The sequence below is a fragment of the Vipera berus genome, assembly GCF_964194415.1.
Source record: "Vipera berus genome assembly, chromosome: 3".
Classification (NCBI taxonomy): domain Eukaryota; kingdom Metazoa; phylum Chordata; class Lepidosauria; order Squamata; family Viperidae; genus Vipera; species Vipera berus.
In genome coordinates this window covers 38,098,201-38,122,903 of record NC_138204.1, presented here as the reverse complement: position 1 = coordinate 38,122,903, position 24,703 = coordinate 38,098,201, and the positions used below count along the sequence as shown (strand labels likewise).

The 24,703-nt window shown below is 35.5% G+C and overlaps 1 protein-coding gene across 1 annotated transcript in view; it reads right to left on the bottom strand.

Moving 5' to 3' along the window:
* PHTF1 (putative homeodomain transcription factor 1) overlaps window positions 1-19,134 on the bottom strand; it is a 30,532-nt gene extending 11,398 nt beyond the window's left edge. Inside the window, exons 1-14 of the mRNA XM_081323923.1 lie at window positions 19,094-19,134; window positions 18,621-18,683; window positions 16,858-16,890; window positions 16,080-16,505; window positions 14,807-14,864; window positions 13,709-13,765; window positions 11,826-11,895; window positions 10,645-10,803; window positions 8,294-8,459; window positions 5,918-6,061; window positions 5,051-5,192; window positions 3,764-3,949; window positions 1,700-1,777; window positions 456-674 (exon numbers count right to left, since the gene is read on the bottom strand). Coding sequence (XP_081180049.1) covers window positions 456-674; window positions 1,700-1,777; window positions 3,764-3,949; window positions 5,051-5,192; window positions 5,918-6,061; window positions 8,294-8,459; window positions 10,645-10,803; window positions 11,826-11,895; window positions 13,709-13,765; window positions 14,807-14,851 — 1,266 coding nt within the window. The 5' untranslated portion in view covers window positions 14,852-14,864; window positions 16,080-16,505; window positions 16,858-16,890; window positions 18,621-18,683; window positions 19,094-19,134. The remainder of the gene's footprint in view (window positions 1-455; window positions 675-1,699; window positions 1,778-3,763; window positions 3,950-5,050; window positions 5,193-5,917; window positions 6,062-8,293; window positions 8,460-10,644; window positions 10,804-11,825; window positions 11,896-13,708; window positions 13,766-14,806; window positions 14,865-16,079; window positions 16,506-16,857; window positions 16,891-18,620; window positions 18,684-19,093) is intronic.
* Between the last annotated feature and the right edge of the window lie 5,569 nt (window positions 19,135-24,703).

Genomic DNA, 24,703 nt, shown 5'->3' with positions numbered 1-24,703 from the left:
GATAGTTTCCTGGATTTCCTGATTTCCACCATATAAGCCCAGGAAAAGACATAGCTTCTTTAAGAAGCCACCAAGAGGTGCTACATGAGTACACCCATGTTCTCCAAATCACCTTATCCTTATGCATGTGGAATCTTGCATTTCATCAATGTGCAATCAATATCTGAAAACCTTTGCTTTAATTCCATATTCCTATGGTTACACAGTAGGTTACAGTATGTCTAAATTAAACTTTTTTTTATTCTTGCTAGATGGTAAACCATCTCTATTGAAAAATCCATTTCATTTACTCAAATAAAATGGCACCGAGAACTTATACAGTTGGACAAAAATCCATAAAAAACTAGTACCACAGCTTGTTGCCGGAGAACATGAAGAGGAATTTCTAGTACTCTCCCAATGTTTTATTTGCTTAGGCTACCATCACAAGGAGGAACGTCTTGCATCTTACAGACCTGCTGGAAAACATCATCCTTCAGATCTCGTTTGCTTGCTTTCCTGTCTTTTCCTTTTGCTTCCTCACTGTCACTGGTGAAAGAGGATCGGTATTCAGGTCCGTGAAGCAAATCATCCCATAACATATCTTCTGTCTCAGAGTCATGACGAGTACTTTCCGAATCTCTATGAGAAACACTACCGCTTTGAGATTCACTACTATACTGGGCTTTGGACTCCTATGAGGAAATGTTCAGAAAATAATTATTGCAATCCTAATTCAATTAAAACCAATCACTGTAATTTTTATGATAAGTTACTAATAAGATGCTAATAAGATACTCATGTCAATCTTTTAATTCATTTAAGTTACAATGGTGCAGGTAACTGAAATGGGTGGCTATATTAAATCAGAATAATAAATAATTTTTGAAAAGCCCAGGTACCAACAAAATCCCAGTAACCTCCTTTATCATGAAAATTGTCTGACACAGGTTTGTACTTGTCCTTTTATCTTTCTAAATACCACAAAATATTAGTGTCAAATATTCCAATTCATCAGTGCTGCAGAAAAGTTCGAGTAAGTCCTAAGATACTAATCAAGAACATAACACGATTATCGGTATGATAGAATAGATATACCTACTTCCTGATGTCAAATACAATAAGTGCTATAATGGATTATTGAACTATACAAAAATATTGAAATATTAATAAAACATAGAAACAAAAACATGGAACATATTTCTATGTAGGGATTAATTCTGAAACATAAAAATGTTGTTTTGCAAATGAGTTTATGTCCTGCTCTACCACTTGTATTAAACCAAGAATGTTCTACAGAGTAATATCAGCATTTAGTTCACTCCATAACAGCTGAGAAATAAAGGAGAGTTCTTCCAGACTATATGAGAAGTTTTTTTGCCAATGTAATTTGACTGCCTGCTGTTTCAATTTCAAGGGCACAATTCCCAAGGACTTCAGAGATCTCAAATACTCTGTCCTTATGTGAAACTATAATGTGCTAATTGGTTTTGATTAAACACACTGAATAAGCTCAGCTATCAGGCTTATCATTAAATGTTCACTATTATCTATTCCCCCAAATATGATTAAAACATGGCTCATTGACTATGTCATTATTCCAGCTCTACTCTCAGATGATGCTGAGAAGAATCTTAAATCAAAATAATGAAAAAAGGATCAGCTACATCCAGGATCTTCACTTCACAGAAGACAAATTGTAATTTTTAATTCTGAATACCTCTTGAGGAATTGTTAGTTCAAGTTCTGATTCCACTAGGCTGTCCGAATCTTGCATAGATTTCACAACCTCCTTGACCTGCCTCAGATCACAAAAAGAATGAGTGAAGAACTAAAATGCAGAAAATCTTCAAAGCAAAAACGATGTTATATACTGTATCAAAAATACAACATTCTATTGTATTGTACTTATTCAAAAGACAAATATATATGTGTCTATAAGTAGTCCTGGTTTACCAACTGCCTTGTTTAGTGACTGTTCAAAGTCATGATGGTTAAAAAAAACCAGCTTTGCAACCAGTCCTCACATTTATAGTTATCACAGTATCCCATGATCATGTGATCACCCTTTGCAAACTTCACAATCGGCTTTCACCAAACAGAATTAATGGAGAACATAAAAGTGAAATTGCAATGTAATGTCTTGCTTAACAACTGTGGTGATTTGCTTAATGACAAAAGTAGAAATGACATAAATCCACTGTAGTCATGTGATTTTTTCATTCAGTCACCACAATGCTTAGTGACTGGGTTGACAGTCCCAATTATGATAGGTAAGTGAGGACAATATATGTGTACATATGTATCCAAATAACTGGGCTCTCCAGTTATATCTATGAAGAGAATCCACTCTTAGAAGACCTTCACTCTTCCTTGTTTTTTGACTTGCTATACTGCTGACTGGAGGAATATGGTCTTTTCTTGCAAGTGATACACACACACACACACACACACACACACACACAAACTACCAGGAACTTCCTAGTCAGGATGGGAGAGTGGTAGTTAGTAAGAAGAAACAGTTTCCTAACTAGAAATGGATGAAGCAATACTCACCTAATAAAATAGACTACATTAAATTATTATGCTTTGGAACTGTTAGTTATCAAGCCAAGAGGGAGACATACAACACTGGACCTAATCCTAAGGGATACTCAAAATCCCGACCAAGAACTGAATGTTATATAATCCGTGCTATGAATTGTGATAAATAAATATCAAGAACAATAAACACTATTCTTCTTCACATGCATAGTGCATAGTTAAACTGGAATTCAGTGCTGGAAGCTGTGGCAATATTGGCCTATTTGGATAGTTTTAAATAGGGAGAGAGGTTCATGGAGGATGAGGTTATAAATGACCATCATTTTTTATGGATGTTTACCATATCCTGAATCACAGACACAGCGTGACTGACAAATGACAGCAGAAGAAGGGTTCTTGCTTTCCAGACCATTTTTCTGACTTTTACCCCCAAAAAATTGAACTATTCAGGCCCATGACCTCATCCTGAATTCAGCTGAAATTTTTACACAAGTATGTCCAAGGCAGGAATAGAAACTAGTTAAAATATAATTCCATGATATTTTGTAGTAGTACCAAATGGCCCTGTCTGCCAAATCTTCTCTGTCCAGCAGCAATTGGTTTTGCTTTAAAAATGGGACTCTAAATGGGTGGAAATGCTAAATATCTAATCTTAGATCATTTGTTTAATGTCACCACTATTATAGTTATCTTTATCCATCTAGAAAACAGAATATAGAGACACTGAACAATAATTTTTAGTTTGCTTCCAGAGATCCCTAAATAAATAGGTAAAGGTAAAGGTTCCCCCGCACATGCGTGCTAGTCGTTTCCGACTCTAGGGGCCGGTGCTCATCTCCGTTTCAAAGCCGAAGAGCCAGCGCTTGTCCGAGGACGTCTCCGTGTTCATGTGGCCGGCATGACTAGACGCCAAAGGCGCACGGAACGCTGTTACCTTCCCACCGTAGTGGTCCCTATTTTTCTACTTGCATTTTTACGTGCATTTTTACCAAGGAGTATAAATTGTGAACATTATAATCTACTAGTTCAGGGCTAGGGTTAGGGTTAATAATTATTACACTTCTTTTCTGCTGTCCTGCAGATATGGGTGTATTAGCTAGTAATTCTAGGAGTTGCTGTCCCAACACAAATGGAGCACACAGCAGTTAAAAGGCTGGCTTCATCTCTTCCTTAATTTGATAAAAGTGAAATGCATTTGTTGCCTAAGTTAAGTGGGATAACAGTTTTTGACAACACTTACCTGTGACACTGACTGATTTGTTGAGGCAGACGGAGAAATAAGAGAAGACTTTTTGCCCTGATCTTCAGTTACAATTATACTAGGGCCACCTTCTACGCTTCTGCGCAGCAGAACTACCTGACCAGCATTATCTGGTTCCTCCTCGCTTGACAATTCATCAGAAATGCCTGACTGTCTAGAAATAGTCTAAAAGAACATTAATCAGGATTAACATCAAGTGGGTGAGACAGTTTCACATTCATGCAACCTATTTATACCATAGGAACTAACCAGTAACAATTTATTCTATAGCAGTACATACAAAATATACGTCAACACAGACAAATGTATACTGTAATGATGTTGCACACTACATGGCTGCACAGTGTAGAAAGGATTACTCTAATGACATACTTGAAATCTCCCTCACAAACACTCCAGTTTACTTAATGTAGGACAGCTCCATAGCTGTGGACCCCTCTGTTTTCCTGCAGGGAATTCCATATAGAGGTAGTCCTCGACTTACAACAGTTTGCTTAGTGACCTTTCGAAGTTACGACAGCACTGGAAAAAAGTGACTTGTAACCATTTTTCACACTTATGACTGTTGCAGCATCCCCAGGGTCATGTGATTTACATTCATATGCTTGACAACTGGCTCACATTTATGACGATTTCAGTGTCCCGGGGTCAGGTGATCACCTTTTGGTCGTAATTTGAGGACTACCTATATACCTTCACTATTATGACTGAAAAGTAATGTTAAACTATGATCTAGTAGATTGGGTTTTGAATTTTTTTATCTGTGAAACTCATATCATTCCTTTCAGCCTAGCTTAACTCCTATAACTGCAATAAGGCCAAAATGAAGAGGATCCATGTGCAGTATGGCAAGCTTATTTCCTTGAAGGAAAGTTGAAATAAATATTATAGATGTTTTATTCTCCTTCCTGAATCCCAACTAAATTGCTGTATTTTAAAAACTGATAACAATCATCATTTCAATCCAAGCTGCATTGTTGGAAGAAGTTAATTTTAAGTTTAAAACAGAAAAAATACTGTTTATTTTATGGCAATCAGGAAATAATATAATTATGTACAGAAATTATATTATGTAATTGTATTATATTTTATTTTCTATAATTAAATGATAATAATATTATCTGTATAATGATAAAAATGTTTTGGAGAGGTTTTCCATATTTTTCAAAATTCAGATGAGTGGGTAAGATTTAATCTATGTGCTATTGTTCATACTGAGAAAATTTGACATTTGCATCAAGCAAACCCATCAAGTTCAAACTTTACCTGTTTTCTATCGACATTTAACTGCATTTCAGAATCCTTCGATCGTTGAAAACTGTGTTCAGATCTGGAAATCCTGCGTTTTATACCACTGCTATGCTCTATTTCAGACCCTTTATCAGTTACCCGTTTTCCCCTTTTCACCCTATGGAAGGAAATGTATATCTTCCTTATTCACACTTTTAAAATCAAGACACAGTTGAGAAGACACAGAATTTTCCATGATTTCCTCACATTAAACTTGCAGAATTATGAAAATCAAACTGTAAGTTTCAAATCCAATCCTCATTATACAGAAGATGAAATTTCTGCTTAATTATTTTAAAATCTATCAAAACTTAAAATTATTAAAAAATTGACCTTTGCCATCTATCTGACAGAGAATGTGCTGAGAGAAAATAAAAGAATAACATTTTTCCCATTCTTCCTGATAATACTTTTACGTTAAGCAAGGCAATATCAGGCACTTCATTGGCAAATCAAAGTTACACACACACTATTGGATGCTGGACTAGGAACAAGGCAATAATAATTTAAATTCCTCCTTAAATATGAAGGCTCTGATGAGTTTTGAGTCATTCATGTCTTAATAGAATCTACTTCGTAGGACTGCTGTAATTTGTAAAACTGGGGAGGGAAAACTTTTAAGCTATCTGAGATGCCTCATGGAATGTGGTATAAAAATATAAATGAGATAGGACTGAAGAAAGATGAGAATCTAGCAGTTCTAGAAAGACAATTTGACAGACCCTTTTCAGAAATGCACATAACTGGCCATAATAAATTACATGATGTAATCTTGGAGCAATATTGGAATTAGAGTTAAAAGCCAGTTAAAATTTCAGTCGTATCTTCTAAACAAGCTATTACCAACCGTACCCCTCCCTGCTCCTTCGGCGCAATACTGAATCAAACAAGCTGCTGATCCTGGATGAGGACTCCAGTGGCTCCTCGCTTCTGCTGATTTTGTCAGAGGAAGTATAGACGTCACCTCCTGCAAATTTGCGTATTTTTCTAGATTAAAAAAAATAGCATAAATTTGAGTTTGATAATAAATCTTTCCCTCTTCAAACCTGCAGAATTTTTAACATATCTGTACCAGAGAATATAAATATTACCAGATGCCAATTATGAATAAAATACACATTCATAAAGATATATCTTTTGAGATTGCCATAGGATTTAGGATGCTAAAATACCACATAAAGGAATTAAGTGTCTATAATGCCCAGAAACACCTTGTAGGGAAGATAGGTGGCATAGAAATTTGATTAATAAATAAAATAAATATGTGCATATGCCCATTAATACGAGTAAAAGGAAAGAATCTATAAGCCCAGAGTTGCTCTATGAGGGAAATGGGAGGTTTATAAAGTGAGAAATAAATAAATACATATTTATGCATGTAATAATGAAAATGAGACTTATCCCAGTTTCTTTTCACTTGGTTCTAGACTGAATTGATGATTCTGGTATGTCAAGCTATTTTCCAAAGCACCTGAGGGCAGGACAAGAAGCAACGGATGGAAACTAATCAAGGAGAGAAGCAACCTAGAACTAAGGAGAAACTTCCTGATAGTTAGAACAATTAACCAGTGGAACAACCTGCCTCCAGAAGCAGTGAATGCTCCAACACTGGAAGTTTTTAAGAAAAGACTGGACAGCCATTTGTCTGAAATGGTATAGGGTTTCCTGCCAGAGCAGGGGGTTGGGCTAGATGACCTTCAAGGTCCCTTGCAACATCATCATCATCATCATCATCATCATCATATTATTATTATTATTATTATTATTATTATTATTATTATTATTATTATTATTATTATTATTATTATTATTATTATTATTTTCACTACCTATCTGTATATTACCTCAAAAATGTTAGCAACAAAGTATGTTAAAACTTCCTCCATGCATGAAATGAGGAGGGTTTAAACTGTGGCTAATATCACCTTTAATTTTCTGTCTAAAAATACTAGCCATTAAATTAAAAACTGATGAAGTACTGTGAAGGAGAAATCCTGATCTTTAACAATGCCTCTAATGATAAAAGGGAAATATATATTTGTTGCTCCACTGATAAAATATCTGATTATATCCCACAAAGAGCTCATGTTACTGTTCTGTAAAAATTAAATATGAATTATTTTCATCAGTTTGTTGTTGATTTATAAACAACTCAGAACTCAGTTATCAAAGGAACTGCCTTCTTCCTCTATACATCTACTTAATCTCTCTGCAATGGTTGGAAACTGACCAAAGAGAGAAGCAACCTGGAATGAAGGAGAAACTTCCTAACAGTGAGGACAATTAACCAATGGAACAGCTTGCCTTCAGAAATCGTGGGCACTCCATCACTGGAGATTTTTAGAAGAGACTAGACCAGGGGTAGGCAACCTCGGCTCTTTTATGACTCATGGACTTCAACTCCCAGAATTCCCAAGTCAGTCCAGGGGTAGGCAACCTCGGCTCTTTTATGACTCATGGACTTCAACTCCCAGAATTCCCGAGTCAGTATGCTGACTTGGGAATTCTGGGAGTTGAAGTCCATGAGTCATAAAAGAGCCGAGGTTGCCTACCCCTGGACTAGACAGTCACTTGTCTGAAATGATATAGGTTCTCCTGCTCAAGCAGGGAACTGGACGAGAATACCTCCAAGGTCCCCTCCAGTTCTATTCTATTCTGTTCTGTTCTGTTCTGTTCTGTTCTAATCTTTGTTGAGTATATCTTGCTAACTGTACCGAACTTACTGATATTAATCAATCTGTGGAACAGAGATAGGCAGAATCTATAGCAGAGCCTGTTATTTGAAAAAATGCTGAGATTAAGCAAGCTTCTAAATAAATTATTTCTGCAAAAAAATTAACCTAGTTGCCCAAATGTTCCCTTGATTTTTTCTACTTTTTTAAAATGCTCAAGCAATAAGTTAATTGTTTTTATTATTTCATGTTTTTGTATTTCATGCTTACTGTATGCCTATTATCATTTTATGGAATTTGCTTTGAAACATTTATACTCAAGAGTGAAATGTAAACAGTGCAAATTAGCATATATTCCTAAAGTTGAATATGAAAGCTGTAACTTATTAGAATTTAGGTAAAACAAGTGAATTAGCAATAAAAGTGCAAGCAGAGACAATTCACACGATGCATATTATAAGAAAAATGGCCTTTAAGCAGGATGCAAAGAAATACTCTCATTTGAAAAGGAACATTGCTCCCGAAACTACAGACATTCATCTCTCACCTCCTTCTTCGGCCAACACCGCTCCCATCACTTCCTGAAGATTTAGATGACTGAGTAGATACTATCTGACAGTGTACAGTTCCCATGAGTAGCATAAGGCACAATGGTCCAATGATTTCACTTGCACTCACTACTGGCATTATGGAATATAATGTAATTGCTACAACTGAAAAAAAAGTATATAAATTGTCTAACAAGTAAAAATAAGATTTGTACTATACTTACATATAAATGCATACCATGTAAAAATATAAAAAAACCTGCACTGACAAAAATGTTGTTATACTTTTAAAAATAAAAGAAATTTAATATAATAGCCTCCAGAAATTACTGCATATGTAAACTTAGCACTGAGTTTCTCCTTTGCTAATTGTGCGATAAAAAATATGAATTTAGGATTGATTTATAATGGACAGAAGTTTAACACTAAACCAATTATTGACTGTTACTCCTTACTCCCATGATCCAATATTAGATGGCACCTTAAACTGCATTTGCTGAGATCCCTTCCTCAAATCTTGGCATGATAAAAATTACAATTTTAAATGCAATAGATATTGGGGCTACCCAAAGCCTTCAAAGCAGGTGTTTTACACACACAAGAATGGCTATAAATGCAGGGTATGAAAAGGCAGCCAGGAGCAGTTTCTGAAATATTTTTGTGGATCTTGCAAATGATATGACTACCTTAGTATGTTTTTCCAGTAATAAATAAATACACACACCACTCACATATACAAATTTTAACTGGCAAATAATTTTACACAAAATTGAAAAATTGTAAAAACTAAGGAAAAAAAGAAGGAAAAAGATATATAAAGATGAAAGGAAAAAATGGATATATAAAGATGTAAGGAAAAAGTGAGAAATCAAGAAAAAAGAAAAAGACATCTAAAGAAGAAATTCCAATTTTCTTTGCAACCTTTAATTGCATGATTATTACCATTTCCACCGTGCCAAATTACTTATCTGGGTTCCCTTCTTCCCACAAGCAACATTTTTAATTAGTAAATCACACAATCACCAATTCATTTTATTCATTTAAACAAAAAGTCCATAAACGGTTTCCAGTCTTTTATAAAAGTAATGATTGTCCCTTCCTTAATAAGATAAATCAATTTAGACAATTCTGCAAGTTCTACCATCTTCACAGTACATTCCTCCATTGTGGATATTTCTATATTTTTTCCATCTTTATGCACATAATAACCTCACTGTAGTCACCATATGTAAAACCAACTGCCCATAAGTCTTTTTAAATAATTCTGAGTGGTATTTCTTTAAGCAGGATTCCATCTGAATTAGCTATCTTTTAGTACTGATATGCTCTTGTAGAATCTCATCTCGTTTTCTGACAAAATGATTTTCTTTAATTTGGCAGATCTTATGTTAATTCTATGCACTTCTACTTTCATATCTTCTTCCCATTCCAAACATTTTGCTGCAGCCTGAACTATCCTATCTCTTATATCTTCACTATATCTTCAATCCTGGAATATCAAATCTGAAAATCCTTTCCATGCAATTGCAATGGTGACACATCTCTTTCCCTCTTCTGCTCGTTCAGCATCATCTCAAGTTGGTCAAGTCACATATTTTGGACTTAGATTATCAGAAATTCTTGATAATGAGACAGTTCTCTTAAATGGGAGATCTCTTATTTTACCTCTCCTTTTTTTCAAGCCCTTGGTTGTGCCTCCTGATGACATATTTGTTATTGTTCCCACTGTTGTATTGGTTTCAATGCAGAATCATTCATGTTTCTACCCAGAATATCACTGGGACCATGACCGCCACCCCACCCCTCTCATTATATCACACATGTCTCTGACCATACTGTCAATGTATTAGCTTGGACTTTGTAATCCTCCTTATTTCTTTGGGGTTCAGATTTGATATAATTTGTAGTATTAGTACAAGACAACTTCCTACTTTCACTGCTCTATGACCCACTTCCAGTTCTGGATACGTTGAGATTGTACTGCTTTTCACTGAAATGCAATTAAGCCTTTGGAAGTTAATGAATATGCTTTAGATCATTGATCATCCCAAATATCCCTTCTAATTCCCTCCACAAATCCACAAGTAGAAGATCAAGCTCTATTTCCATCTTCAGATATCCTGTTCATATAATATTATTATATGATATTACACATAAAGGAAGCTCCCGAAATAAAGTCTTTGTATTCAATGTTATAAAATATTTCTTGTTTTTAAAAATCAATGGTAGTAGGTTCTGTCATAGCATAAGTCATGGTTTAATATGGAATTTCAAAATTAGATCCATTTAAATGAGCAAACCCAAAGTTAATTTATTAAATAATCCTATCATAATTTTAATCTCTACTCACCTTGTAAAAGGTACAGTACTAACAGCCACATAAATATACGCCAAGAAGTGACTTGTATCCACCACTGACTAAAAAATGGGAATAATATGACTCGCACAATTCCCTTCCTTGTAAGTGATGTCCAAGGAATTTCAGGTTTAGCTTTGGCAAATGTGGAACCTGAAAATTTTATATAATGAAAATAAATATTTCAGAAGATAATCAAGAAAAGTGCATTAGATGTTTGTTTTTTTTCCTACTCAAACCATGATTCTCTTAGAAAATGAGAACTGTGAGACAATTATTGAGGGATTTGGTTGGACTTTCAATATTCTGTTTTCACTTTTCAGATGATATTTGTGGCCACAATCGGAAGCTCTGAACAGAAATTTGGTTCCAGCACGTTGAAATTTAATCCATACAAGCCAGATGTGCTGTTTTCACACCTGCTTTAGCACTGGAATGGAAATGCCAAGATTGGAGGCAAAACTAGGAAGCATCTGCCTCCCCCTTTAAGAAAAAAATCCAGGAGATAATAGCAAAGCACTTCTGTCCTCTTGCCAAGAAAGCTTCGTGGAAATGTCCATGAAATCAGCAAGAGTTCAGTTTTCCTTTAAAGAGACTATACATTTAAGAAATCTAGTTAAAAATTGGATGCTTAGTCTGTTCTGGATGGGGTTACACTGTTTTTGAAGGAGAATATTCTCTGTTCCAGTGTATCTAGGATTCTTTATGATCTTGCATTGTCAAATAGTAGCTAGGAGTTCTTCTGTAAAACTTTGGCAGATGCACCACCTCTCCTATTTTTTGTAGGAATGTATCTGTTACAAATATTTTATGAACAAAGATTATTTTTATAATATGCTCTACATGGGGGCATAGAATATTTCAAAATTTCAGCTAGGTACAAAGAAGTCTGACTTTATTAATTTTAGAAAGGATCTTGAAATATTTTGTTTTGCTTAAAGTAAATCTCTGCTACCTTTTAAAATATCTTCTGATTTAATTGGCTTTTAATTATTCTAAGCTGCCATGAAAGTCTAAAAAGCACAACAGGCATTTTATTTATAATAAAATTATAAATAAAATAAGTACTAAAGATTTTATCTGTACAATAGGTATTACTTGTCATCACTAACTACATAGAGTATAAATGTTTTGTAAATTTAACATAAGTGATTAAATTTTCAAATGGTTCATACCTCTTATTAAATCAACATCTATCAAGTCAGGCTGTATGTGGCCTTTCTTTCTGGGTTTGCTTTTGAAGCCCTGCACATTTAGTAATAAACAATTAGAATATTTTATAATTAATAGTTTCCCGGATCTCACAGAATACGTATTTTATTACAATTACTCTTTCATAGTCATGTTCATACGGGAAGCGCAGAATAACCTTCTCCAATTCCCAGCTCTTAGGGTAAAAGGGTAAGGAGTCCCTACGAATATTACTCTGTCCCTACGGATATTACTCTGCCATATTATTGCTGACTCTAGGGGGCAATGCTAATATCCGTTTCCACAGTCGTGTGGCTAACACGACATACAGAGCGCTATTACCTTCCCACCAAAGTGGTACCTATTTATCTACTTGCATTTGTATGTTTTCAAACTGCTAGGTTGGCAATAGCTGGGGCGAAAACAGGAACTCACCCCATCATGTGGAACTCTCGAACCTGGGATGCTGGCTTTCCAGCCCAGCATCTTAACCGCTGAACTACCATGCTCTTAGGGTAATTGGCTGAAAATTCTAGAAACTGTCATCCAATACCATATAAAAATTAACATAGGGCAATGCTATATCAGAGAATACATGCCATTTTTTCATGTAAAGATATCTGAACAAAGTAATAATCGTGCATCAGATAAACCTCACTGACTACAATACTGCCACTGCATTTTAATTTATAAATGTACTGCCGCATGTCTGAAAAAAACTGTATACTGTATAAATCAAGTGCTGCACATTTATCTGAGAAGACATCCATCATAATCAGGAACATAATAACACTTCTCTAGTAGAAAAGAACATTAATAACTCAGGTTGAACTATGGAGACATGGTGTTCTCTAAACTTGTTTGCTTGCAGATGTTTTATTACCCAACTAGGTAACAATGTCAATACTAGTGAGTAAGGGGTTTCTTTCAGGTTTATACAACACAGCTTGCCCTGCCAATGTCAATCGTGGTAGGGTTTTCTCCCCGGAAGTTCCTTGATTAGTTTACTATTTTCCACCTGTTTGTCTTGTGTTGATCCCCATTTATCTGGCTGCTGGAAAGTATGTGTTCTGATTTTTTTGTTTCATTCTTATTGGTGCGGTTTATCTCTATGTGTCTATTGACAGCTCAGACAGCAGCAAGATTTCAAAATATTTTCTCCCCTTTGTAGCCCCAAATATGAATTTAATTGTTACTTAATCAGAGTAGTATGAAATGCAATTGTTTCCAGAATTTTCAAAAATTAAAAATGGCCATATCTTATTCCACAAGTGGACACTTTCCATCAGCAGAATTACAAACATCCGACACAGTCTCTGATAATGACAATCTCTAATTGCTAGTTTCTCATAACATTTCACCATCCATAAACATTCCACAGAAGAAACTAAAACAAACTTTGAGTCTTTCATGTAAATTTAAATATTAATAAAAGCCAGGATTTTCATCACACTTAGTTCTCTACTGGGTTCCACCTTGTTCCCAGTCAGTTACATCTATACTATCAAATCTTCACTGCAGTACGTATAATGTCCTTCTGATTTCTCATAATGCTTCTCCTTCAGCTCAGACCTTGATTCACTTATGCATCCAAATACCATCAAGCACAGTACTCCTACTTATGACGCTGAGGAAGTATTGCGGGACTGTCTGCAACAATTACATGGTAAGTCAATGAATACTTTACTTCCACTTAAATTAGAAGTGGGCAATTTTAAATATTATATTTCACTATATTCACTGAACCCCTTATATTTTACACGTCATTCTATTTGTTACATATAACATATTTCAGCCATGTCATTCCACATGGCCATAAAATAAAGAATTAAGAAGTTCAACAAAATTGTCAGGAACATTTTTTTACCTTCATCTCAGTCTGTTCTATGGACTTTTCCCATATTTGTTGATCATAAGCTCCAATCTGAAAAAAAGCAGCTATTTCTCATATATTACTTTTACCTTCAACACCAATGTATTAGTAAAATAATAACATTTAAATATTCACATTTCAGTATTTACAAATATTGGTGTAGAAATTTGATAAATAAAAATGAATTCACTGAGTTATTTCTTAGAATTCCTCTATTAATACTACAGATATAGAAAGGAATATTTTGGAGAGGTTTTATTGATATGTTATTTATCTAACAAATGGAGAAAGTAAGCAATCATCAATATTCTAAATGATTTTATGTGTTATAAAAATGCTGGAAGATTCAAGGAGAACTATGATCAAGTTATGTGTCAATGCTACAAACATTGACATGTTTTTGCACTGACAATATAAGAGACAGCCTGTTATTTTAATTGCTTCATTGGGGGACGGGGGGGGGGAGGACATCTACCTGGATGTTGTGAGAAGATTGGAAAAGTCCGCGTACAGAATGGGAAGTGAAACCTCATATGTAAAACTAATTGGATAATGTGATTTATGACGTGTAGATAAGGGCAGGGATTGTGTGTGTGTTATGATGGGTTTGGGGGGAGGAGATTTCAGATTCTGGCATCCCTCCATGAGTGCCGATGTTTTGTTTCATTACTAAGACTTTTTAGATAAATAATATGTCTACAATTTGTTTGAATTATCTCATTTATTGGAGCCATGACATTATGATTATGAAATAAAATACACAACTGTATTTTAGGTTTGTTTTATAACTCATTCCCCAATATCTTTACGTAGAGTTTGTACAACTGTTTTACTCAATGTAAAAATGAAGCACAGAAAATATACATACTAATCTGATAGTAGGTGCAGCTAAAATAAGAAATCCAAATTATGTCTGAAACCAAGCAAAAGAATCACTCCAAATATTTTTACAATAGCGCCAATAATAACTATTTTAAACAATGATTTAACCAATGTGCAAATTCTAAAATAAACCCCCATAGTTTAAAGCTATGATGTAATCTTAACTACAGAGCAAATATATTAAGCTCAAAAAACAAACCTAAACCTGACCTTTTTTTGGTACCAAGCAATGGCGTCTTCATCATTTGAAGCCATCTTGTCAACTCAACTGTACAAACATAGAGAGAGCTTATTATAAAAACATCGAATAGGGATATCAAAAAGTATTCAAAATCAGGTTACAACCTTCCAAAATTCATTTCATACCTCTTTTATTAGGTAACAAATGCATAGCTTAGACTTTTTAAAATATGTTGCACCATAATTCTGTGTATTTTTAGTAGAAAGATGAAAAGGGGTACAAAACCTCTTTATAAACATGATCCACCCTTTCATTTCTTTCCTTGTCTCTAAAGCCAGTTTCCTAAACTGTAAAGTACCGTTCCTTTGGAGAGGTGCAGACTGAGTCCATGAGTGATATTAGGAACCTTTTACAATAGTTACATTATTACAATAAATCCACCTTTCCCATTGTATTGATTTGTGTTCATTTGGCCTTTGGATTTTTAGAATAGGTGCATATATTAAGATTACACTAAAGGTGGTAAGGGAATGATGGCAAAAAGTTTAGGAATTCCTGTTAAGCGTACGAAGCTGGTATCATGATGTTATCACCAGAGTGGACATAACTAAATTTTCAGTCTTTTTATTGTGGACTTGGAAAGATTAAAGAACAAAATGAGTGCCTTAGATTCACAAAGGTTTAACACAATCATTTTATCCTTTTTTAGTCCCAATTGAGAAAGATGCTCTGTGGGTTGTCAAAATATAATTGTGAGTTTGCATGTGGCCGATGGCCCATTCATTATTCATCCTGATTGAAACAGATATGCTTTAGAAAACAATCACCCCCCCACCCCCAGTAATGGCAGTAGCACTTATGTACCGCTTCACAATACTTTACAGCCCTCTCTATGTGGTTTACAGAGTCAGCCTATTGCCCCCAACAGTCTGGGTCCTCATTTTACCAACCTTGGAAGGATGGAAGGCTGAGTCAACCTTGAGCCAGTGAAGATTGAACCACTAACCACAGACTTCCCTTACTGGCTGGAGAGGAGAGCCCAGTTAACTATTAAATCACTCCTCCTTCAGTTATCCTCAATCCTTAGCACTTCTTACCAATTACCCTTGTCCAGTAATTCAAGCTCTTTTAAACACTGCCATTTTAAAACCAGGCCCTTCTCAGCTTCATCCTGTTACTCATTTCATCTGGGTCTAATTCCCCCCCCCCCAAGTCCCAACCTTTGCCTACATCACTTCACCTGCTGGTTCTGGCCTCAGCCTACAGACCCTTAGATGATCAGTCTTCACTTCTCCACAATACCTAAAAGAGCAGCTCCAGGACTACCTTTCAAGGCTTCTTCCTGTTACCATGGAAACAAAAAGATGCAGCAGAAAAGAAGGCTCTCAACTGCTTTTTCTTGGATCATCATGTTGTGGCAGACAGTATTAGCCAAGTGCTGCATCTACTGATCGTTGTCTGCAGTTCTGAAGGAATGTGGAAAATAGGGCAACTGAACAGCAAACTAAGATACAGGCAACCTTACAAAGGAGGTCCAAGCTGTAGGCTCCAGTGATGCATGCCCTGAGTATTAACAAGTTGTGGAATGCCAGTTTTATGAATTTAAAGGGCAACAGTCATTCATGATATTAGTAAAGAGGGATGTTGCATCAGTGGCAAGTGGCAATTGACGAAGAGAAGGGAAAATTAAAGTTAGCCTGGGAGTCCAACGTTGTCTGATCACCAAACCTAAAAAAAGTGTTTAGAAAGAACTTAAATGAGACACATTTTTGATACAACATTCCTATATATTTTTCCTCAAATCAAGTGCATGTAACTGAAACAATTCAAGTACACACATATTTGCAAATTGTGGAAGTCAAGAAAGCAAGTCAAGCATGTTTATCTATGTACAAGAGTGGTATATTATCTGAACTCTGAAGAAATAAGCAGTGCAGAAGCCAGGGTTTTTTAAACAATAACACTGTTTTTTAAATATAACTTTTGGTCAAAGAGAAGCTAGCAATAGGGATACAAAAAAGCAAAAAGATCTTGTGAGGTTCAATTACTCAATTATCTGTGTTTATTTCAAATCCCTTACCAGTTGAGTTGTGTTTTTTCCTTGCTGTGAATGCTGCCAAAAAGAGAGTAAAAGTAAACACATCAAAGTAAAATCAGAAAAAAAGCAAACACTTCCTTCCACTACCTAATCTACCTATGAAACTTAGATAACTTTTATCTAAGATCTGGCTTTGTTTTGTAGTCCCAAGTTTGCTTTTTTTTTTAAGTGCATAAAATGAAGCCAAAGTCCCTTCTACACTTTAACCCTACCTCTGAAGCTGGATATATAATGGCTCTTATGCATAGATAACACTCCAGAAAATAGGATTCTTGAATTATATTAAATGAGGAAGCTGATATTATATCTACTCAGAAGATTTGTCTTGTCCCCAACATTGGCCACCTTTCAAAAAAAAAAAAAAGAACCAAAAATGCTTTCCCACTATCTGGAGAATGGAAATGAGAAGAATTACTTTTTACAATATTGCAATTTACTAATATTTACGCATGTATTTTTGACACTAGTATTGCTGATACATTTAAAATTCTTCACCAATCTCATGTTACTGTTAGAATAGGGAAAAAGCAGAGCTGCTTAACTCATTCTTTGCATCAGTCTTCACACAAAAAGAAATTATAGCACAACATAAAAAAAAACTATTGCAAAACAGAAAGTAGAAAAAAAAATTAAAATAAGCAAGAAAATGGTAAGAGAACACCTATCCGACCTTGACGAATATAAATCACCACAAAACAACAGATTACATCCCAGAGTTCTCAAGGAGCTGGCAGATGTTATCTCGGAACCATTGTACCATATCTTTCAAAAATCCTGGAGCACTGGGGAACTACCTGATGATTGGAAAAGGACTGATGTGGCTCCCATCTTAAAGAAAGTGGGGGAAAACAGACCCAGGAAACTACAAACCAATTAATCTGTAATCTGTAGCCTGTATTATGTCCACAGCATTTCACTGTTCTATAATTTAGTCACTTTATCAAAGAATGAAATAAGATTGTTTGGCATGATCTGTTTTTGACAAACCTGTGCTGGCTACTAGTTATAACTTTGTTTGTTTCTAGTTGTTCGCAGATCTGTTTTTCATTATCTTTTCCAGGATTTTCTCAGGTACTGATGTTAGACTGACTGGTCTGTGGTTTCCTGAGCCTGGTTTTTTTTTCCCCTTTCTTGAAGATGGGAACCACATCAGCCCTTTTCCAATCATCAGGTACTTCCCCAGTGCTCCAGGATTTTTGAAAGATATACTATATAATTTTTTAACTATATAAATATTAACTTAATTAGTAAAAACAGTTGTTCTTTGAAAGAGAAGAAAATAGGTAGCAAATCACTTCAATTTGGATACATAAATACACTAGTGTCCCCACCATCGTTCTTATGGGTGCTAGCTATATTGAATTAATATGTATAATAGAGCAAATAAATCATCTCCATCACTCTTCAAACATGTCCAAGATCAGTCATAAAATGGTCATAAATGTATTAGATGAATTTAATACTGTATCTTGGAAGACAGTTCCTATCTGTAGGGCAAGAATAAGCACATATCAGCAAAAAGCAAAAATACACATCAAAGTGCTCAGTGAAGATGCTCAAAATCAAATAGACAACAAAACAGGTTTCTGAGCACTTGATTTGATTACTTTAAGGAAAGGAAACCTGCATATTTGAAGAAAATTATCTTAATTGTTTTTTTTAATATTCTAGCACTTTCGACAATTTGAAGATAAGCATGTAAATTTAAAATACAAAAGGAAGTAAATCAGGGTAAACTCACATACTTGACCTATGACTTGAGGGACGGTTTAAGACTCCCAAAGCAAATCCAGAATCAGTCTTGTGCACTGGGAACCAATAATTTTCAATTCAGCAGTCCATTTAATGAAATCTCCTCACAGCATCAACTCATTTCCACATCAAGCATTTCTTAGGGCTACTTCTGAACTGAAGTTCCGAGAGAGGCATGTTGACCCCCATAGAATAGATCAACTATCCCTCTTCCTTGTTCAGTTACTCACGATCCTGAATCTCCTTCCTCAACTTCTAGCTTGTCCCACTGACTCAATTCCTTTAAACCTTCCCTTTCAGCATTGCCATTCTCAGTCCTTCCTGTCCCTTCAATTCATCCATGCCCTGCAAGCCTCAATCTTTTCCTGCACCAGCTCTGGCTCCAGACTCAACTGCCTCTTCGACATTTAATCCATAAACGTTCCAAAAGCGCATAGTTTTTAGGCGCTACAATTCAGTCTCTTACCGTTCCCAAGAAAGCGATTGGAGAGAGAGAGACAGCCGGCACACGTATTTCTCTGGACCATCCTGTTATGACAAGCAGCATCAATCACGTGTCACATTCACCGAGGCTCGTTTTCGATATTTAGTTACGGAAAGGAGGCGAAAGCAATCAAACGCCGAGTTTGAGATGCGAGCTGGAGGAAAGCCCGAGCTACCGTTTAGGGCAGGGGTCGGCAACCTCGGCTCTTTTATGACTCGTGGACTTCAACTCCCAGAATTCCTGAGCCAGCTATGCTGGCTCAGGAATTCTGGGAGTTGAAGTCCACGAGTCATAAAAGAGCCGAGGTTGCCGACCCCTGGTTTAGAGCAGCGCATTCTTCCGGAATTACGAAGCTGATTAGATTCACCCTGTATCGAAGAATGGCGAGGAGGCAGGCTGTACTCAAAGAACAATTACACGAAAGGGTAGGAAGGAATGGGGTTTAATTTACGACCTCAACAACAACAAAAAGACCAAACTGGAGGTTGAATTTTAGAATCCAGGCTATGTACTTCAAAGATAAAAATTTAATGTGACATGCTAAAATCTTTATGAATGAAACATAAATAAGGTTTGGGGAACTTTTCCTCGATAAAGGTATAGATGCAGGTAAGGATTTTATGGAATTAGCCATGCAAAGGTAAAGCATAGAAACCATTCTCGGGTTAAAAGTTCTAATTTCATACAAAGAAACTAGAGGGCCGAGAGGGCCTTGGGGAGGTGGGAAATAGGGTATGCTTTAAACAATAAATGATCTACAAGTTTCTTCTTTAATTTCCCAAAATTGAATGTTCATGCAATTTTGGACTATATTTCTTTTTTGCAAAATCTCAAAATAGGGTTTACCTCTTCCAATTTTTACTACAGAGGGGAAAATACATCCTCTGAGCAACACATATTGAGCACTTTCCTAATTCACTCCTTCCTCTTCCTCTCCCTCCCTCTTTCCTTTTCCTCAAGGTGATGAGAATTCCATTTCAGTTTCTCTATATTTAGGCTGCATTGCGCACTTCACTGCCTCTGCTGACGAGAGAGGAGCAGATGCATCTTACCCATACTTGAAATGATCCATCTGAAGAGTTCCTTCATCCTGTGCACAGAAGCTACATCTGTGTTATCACTCCAAATTCTCTAGAGAACCAAGACCTTTGGTCTGCAAGATGGAAATATCACTTATGCCAGACCTGGGCATTTTAGAGCCAATAGGCCACATCTGGCCCTTTGACTGTCCCTGTCCAGCCTGTGGCAGCAGTGACAAGTGGAGCAACAGCAGCCCTCCACAACAGTTCCAGTTTCTCATGTAGCCACTTGAAAAAATTAATTGCTGTCCCCTGATAGTTGATAGTGTCAACCACGCTGGTTGCCTGTTATATAAATCAACTGGATATTTTCACTGATACCTGGGTGATATTTCAAACTTTTTTATATATCCATGCAGCAGTTTAATGTCTGTCACAAAACTAAAACTTATTCAGGAAGTGTCCACTGACTGGCATCCACCACCTGCACCTTCACCTGCACCCCCATTCCAATTAGTAATTACATAATTTAACTTGCTGCCTGTTAGAGTGGAGTATCAAATTGAACGTATAGTGTCACAGAGGTCACAGTATTGTAGATGGGTAAATCTCAGTGTGAATGATAGAAAAGATTAGGCAATAGGGTTGATAATACGCTATATACAGGGATAACCCTACACTGTCCCAGCCATGCAAATGCAGTTGTAGGCCCTAGAAATTTTGAAAGCTTTCTACAAATTATTACCATTAACCGCATAATAGTCTGACAAGTAGAAATAGAAGAAAAAAATCTCAGGTCTCAAAATATACATAGTGGCTTCGCACAGGATTAAATCCTGATTTAGCTTTACCAACTGTTTATCTCACACTGAAGAACAAACCATTAGACTGGATGGACCACTTTCACTGTCCCTTTGATTTCCATAATAAAATGTCAAAAAGGAATATCTATCAGGGCCTGTCATCCCTTCTGCGAAGGTGGAATTATCTCAATGACTGCTCTGAGGCTATTTTCCATTTCATATTCTCCTCAGTACATCTTTAAACACCAGCTACTGCCAGTAGATTCCTCCCTCATTATCCATTAGTCTCTTGAAAGCAGTAACCATAGATACACTGACAAGCAGGCAGCAAAATACGTTGTCTTGTATTTTTGTCTACTTGGGCAGGAGTGAAAATGGGTTATACAGTTTGAGCTTGTTAGCATACTATTTTCAATATTAGAGGTGCTAGGAAACAGTTTAAACAGTGAAAGAAGGCCTATCGTCAAATAAGTATTGAAACTGGAATAGAATGTTGCTTCGTGTCCATTTCATCAAATATTTTACAATAGAAAGAGTACAGAGAAGAACAACAAAGATGATTAGGGGACTAGAGGCTAAAACGTGTAAGGAATGATTGCTGGAACTGGATATGTCTAGTTTAATGAAGAGAAGGACGAGGGTGACATGATAGTGGTGTTCCAATATCTCAGGGGTTGCCATAAACAAGAGGGAGTCAGGCTGTTCTCCAAACCACCTGAAGGCAGGGCAAGAAGCAACGGATGGAAACTAACCAAAGAGAGAAGCAACCTAGAACTGAGGAGAAATTTCTTGACAGTTAGAACAATTAACCAGTGGAACAACCTGCCTCCAGAAGTTGTGAATATTCCTATACTGGAAGTCTTTAAGAAGAGACTGGACAGCCATTTGTCTGAAATGGTATAGGGTTTTCTGCTTGAGCAGGGGATTGGACTAGATTACCTCTAAGGTCCTTTCCAACATCATCATCATCATTATTATTCATGCTTCTATAAAAAATAGCACTAACTGGTGTTTCTCATCTTGGTATGTGGGCTCCCAAGTCCCAGAATTCTCAGCAGTGATTATATTATTTGAGGAATTCAGGGAATTTAGTTTTGCACAATTGGAAATTGGCAAGATTGAGAAAGTTTATACTTAAAGAGGAAGAACCAAGGGAATACCATTCTTACATACTCTCCTGCTTTATCTCTGCTTCACTGAAATACAGAAGTTTGCAATTTGTGATACAGTAGTCCAATTTAAAGCACTTCAGAAAGGCAAAACATTTTGTTCAGGATGTATTTTCTCTAAGAACTTTGAAAGATATCAAATCTATAGTAACATTGAACACAAAGTGTTAAATGTGACCATCTTAGATAAAGGAGGGATCTTCAGTCAAGACGCTATCCTTGCTATGCTAGCCAATAGGGATAATAGGAATTCCTGTAATGCTTGAATCCATCATTGGGATCTGCTAAAAGATTCCCTGGCGTCCATATGTGAAAAAGACTTTGGGCAAGGAAAAGTGATGACAATCTAGATCTTTAAAAAAAGGGCAAGCTGTTCAAATTCTAAAAATCTCTCCATTATTGAAATAAGAAGTTTTACTGAGATACCAGTCTATCTAAAGAAAAAAAAAAGGAACAGGCGTAATGATTAAAAACAGCTTGCACGAGAATACTCAGAAAATGAGCATAAATTAGAAGCAGGTAGCTTGAAATAATAATCTTGATAATAATTGTACTATATATGATTCCAAAATGTGTTTTGCTACATACATGAAACAAATTACTTTTTGAAGTCACATTTAGAAGTTTTGCTATATAAGTAGCTTATACCTTGGTTTATTTTATGTTATTTATCTGACTTCACTTAGTTTAACTTAATCCTTTTTCTACTCAAAAGCTAGGTGTCCTTCCCAATTTCATCCATTGTATCCATTATTCTGTAGCACAGGGTTCTACCAAACAGTCATTTTCATTAAGCACAAATCAGACTTCTGTTTATTAAAAAAATACTTTACAGGGGGAAAAATTCTATGCATTCCATTGTACTTTTCTTTAAAAACAAATAGCTTTGACAGTGATACGCTTGTACAGTCACCTACCAAAAGAAATGCACTGTGTCAAAGGATTATTCACAGAGTCTTAAAATTTTCCCATCAGTTTACACTATTATAAAAACTTCTTTAAAACACTTGCTAAAATGTCAATAAATATACTAAGGCCACACAAAGCAAAAAACAAAAAACAAAAACAGTCTTCCAGGCAATTGTACATATCCTTTATATGCAAAGACCTTAGATTATTAAAACCACAGAAAAATATCTTAGCTGCCAATCAAAATTGAATTTAATCACAAAACACTACACAAATCTATTTTATACAACATGTAAAGATAAGTATTTGCTTAGACAGAATTGAAAGTGCTAGATTAAGAGAAGCCCCTTATCAACTACATGTGCTGTTGGGTCCTAAAAATATTATGTATATCAATGGAAGGCCATAACATTATTGGAAATCTCTGTTGGACCAACATATAGTTTATCCACATTATAAAAATTTTAGGAGCTGAAGGATAAATATCCTTATTCATAGCAACCTTCAAACTCAACCAATATGGCTATAAATAGCATTTATAAGGAAATAAGAGTGCTATCCCACCAATAGTAAACACATTTAAAGTTCCACTGATTTCAATGGAGACTTAAGCACCTGCTTATCTCCCATTCAAAATAAATGGAACTTATAGGTGCTTAACTTTGGTTGGATTGTGCCACAAGTGAAGATAATTCACCACCCAGAATAAATTCAAGCATATGAATGGCAGCATGAGAGAAAAAAACAAGTTATATGCATCTTGGGGCTCTGACTATATATTTTATTGTCTCTGAACAAATGTTATGCCCTCAAAAATAGGAAAATGAGCCCTTTTATATGGTAAAATCTGTAATGGAAGAATTCCTTAATTTCACATAAAACCTCAATATGTTCTATCTTCATGGAAGAGAACATGTCCATTATTTACACATTACTTAATGTTCAGAAATGTGAGGGGGAATGTGAAATATCTAGTTCACCTAAATGTTAATTTTGCTTTTATTGATTTGCTAAATGAATCAGTAGCCCAATACAACTTTTCTTGAATGCTTATTATTTTTCATTAGTATTTCCCAGCTTCCACCTTAGAGCTGCTCAGGATTTTTAAATAAGATCTTACGGATCTGATAATGGCAATTTCAAGATAGAATATAATGAATGCTTAACTAGTATTCAACAATTATATATATTGGAAATGAATGTCTTCCCAAATTTTCTACTACTTCTAATAAAATAAATGTAAAGATTTTTCTGCCTTTAATCTTCAGTTTTGTAACTATATAATACCCACATATTTTGCAATTTATAAAATAAGATTTCCTGTCAGATTTAAGTGAAATCTCTTTACAAAGCAACTAGGCATTAAAGTATCAATTATGCTGGCAAGATAATCATTTTTTGAATTCATCACATTAGTACAAGTCACTCCCAACAGCTTCCTGAGACATTAATTTCTATCTCTTTTCTACTCCAAGAGCAAATATTGTTCCCAAAGTCATTAAGACAAACTATTATGCCACTTTTTCGGGTCCGTTATGATTCACTCAAGTATTTGTATTGGTCTTTCTTACTCTAGAATATACATGGTAAAATTACTTTAGTTATAGAGCTTTTTTAAATTCTTCCTACAATAAGAATCCTTAATCACTGAGCCAGAGTGAGATGCATGCACTCAGGCTTTCTGAGTAAACT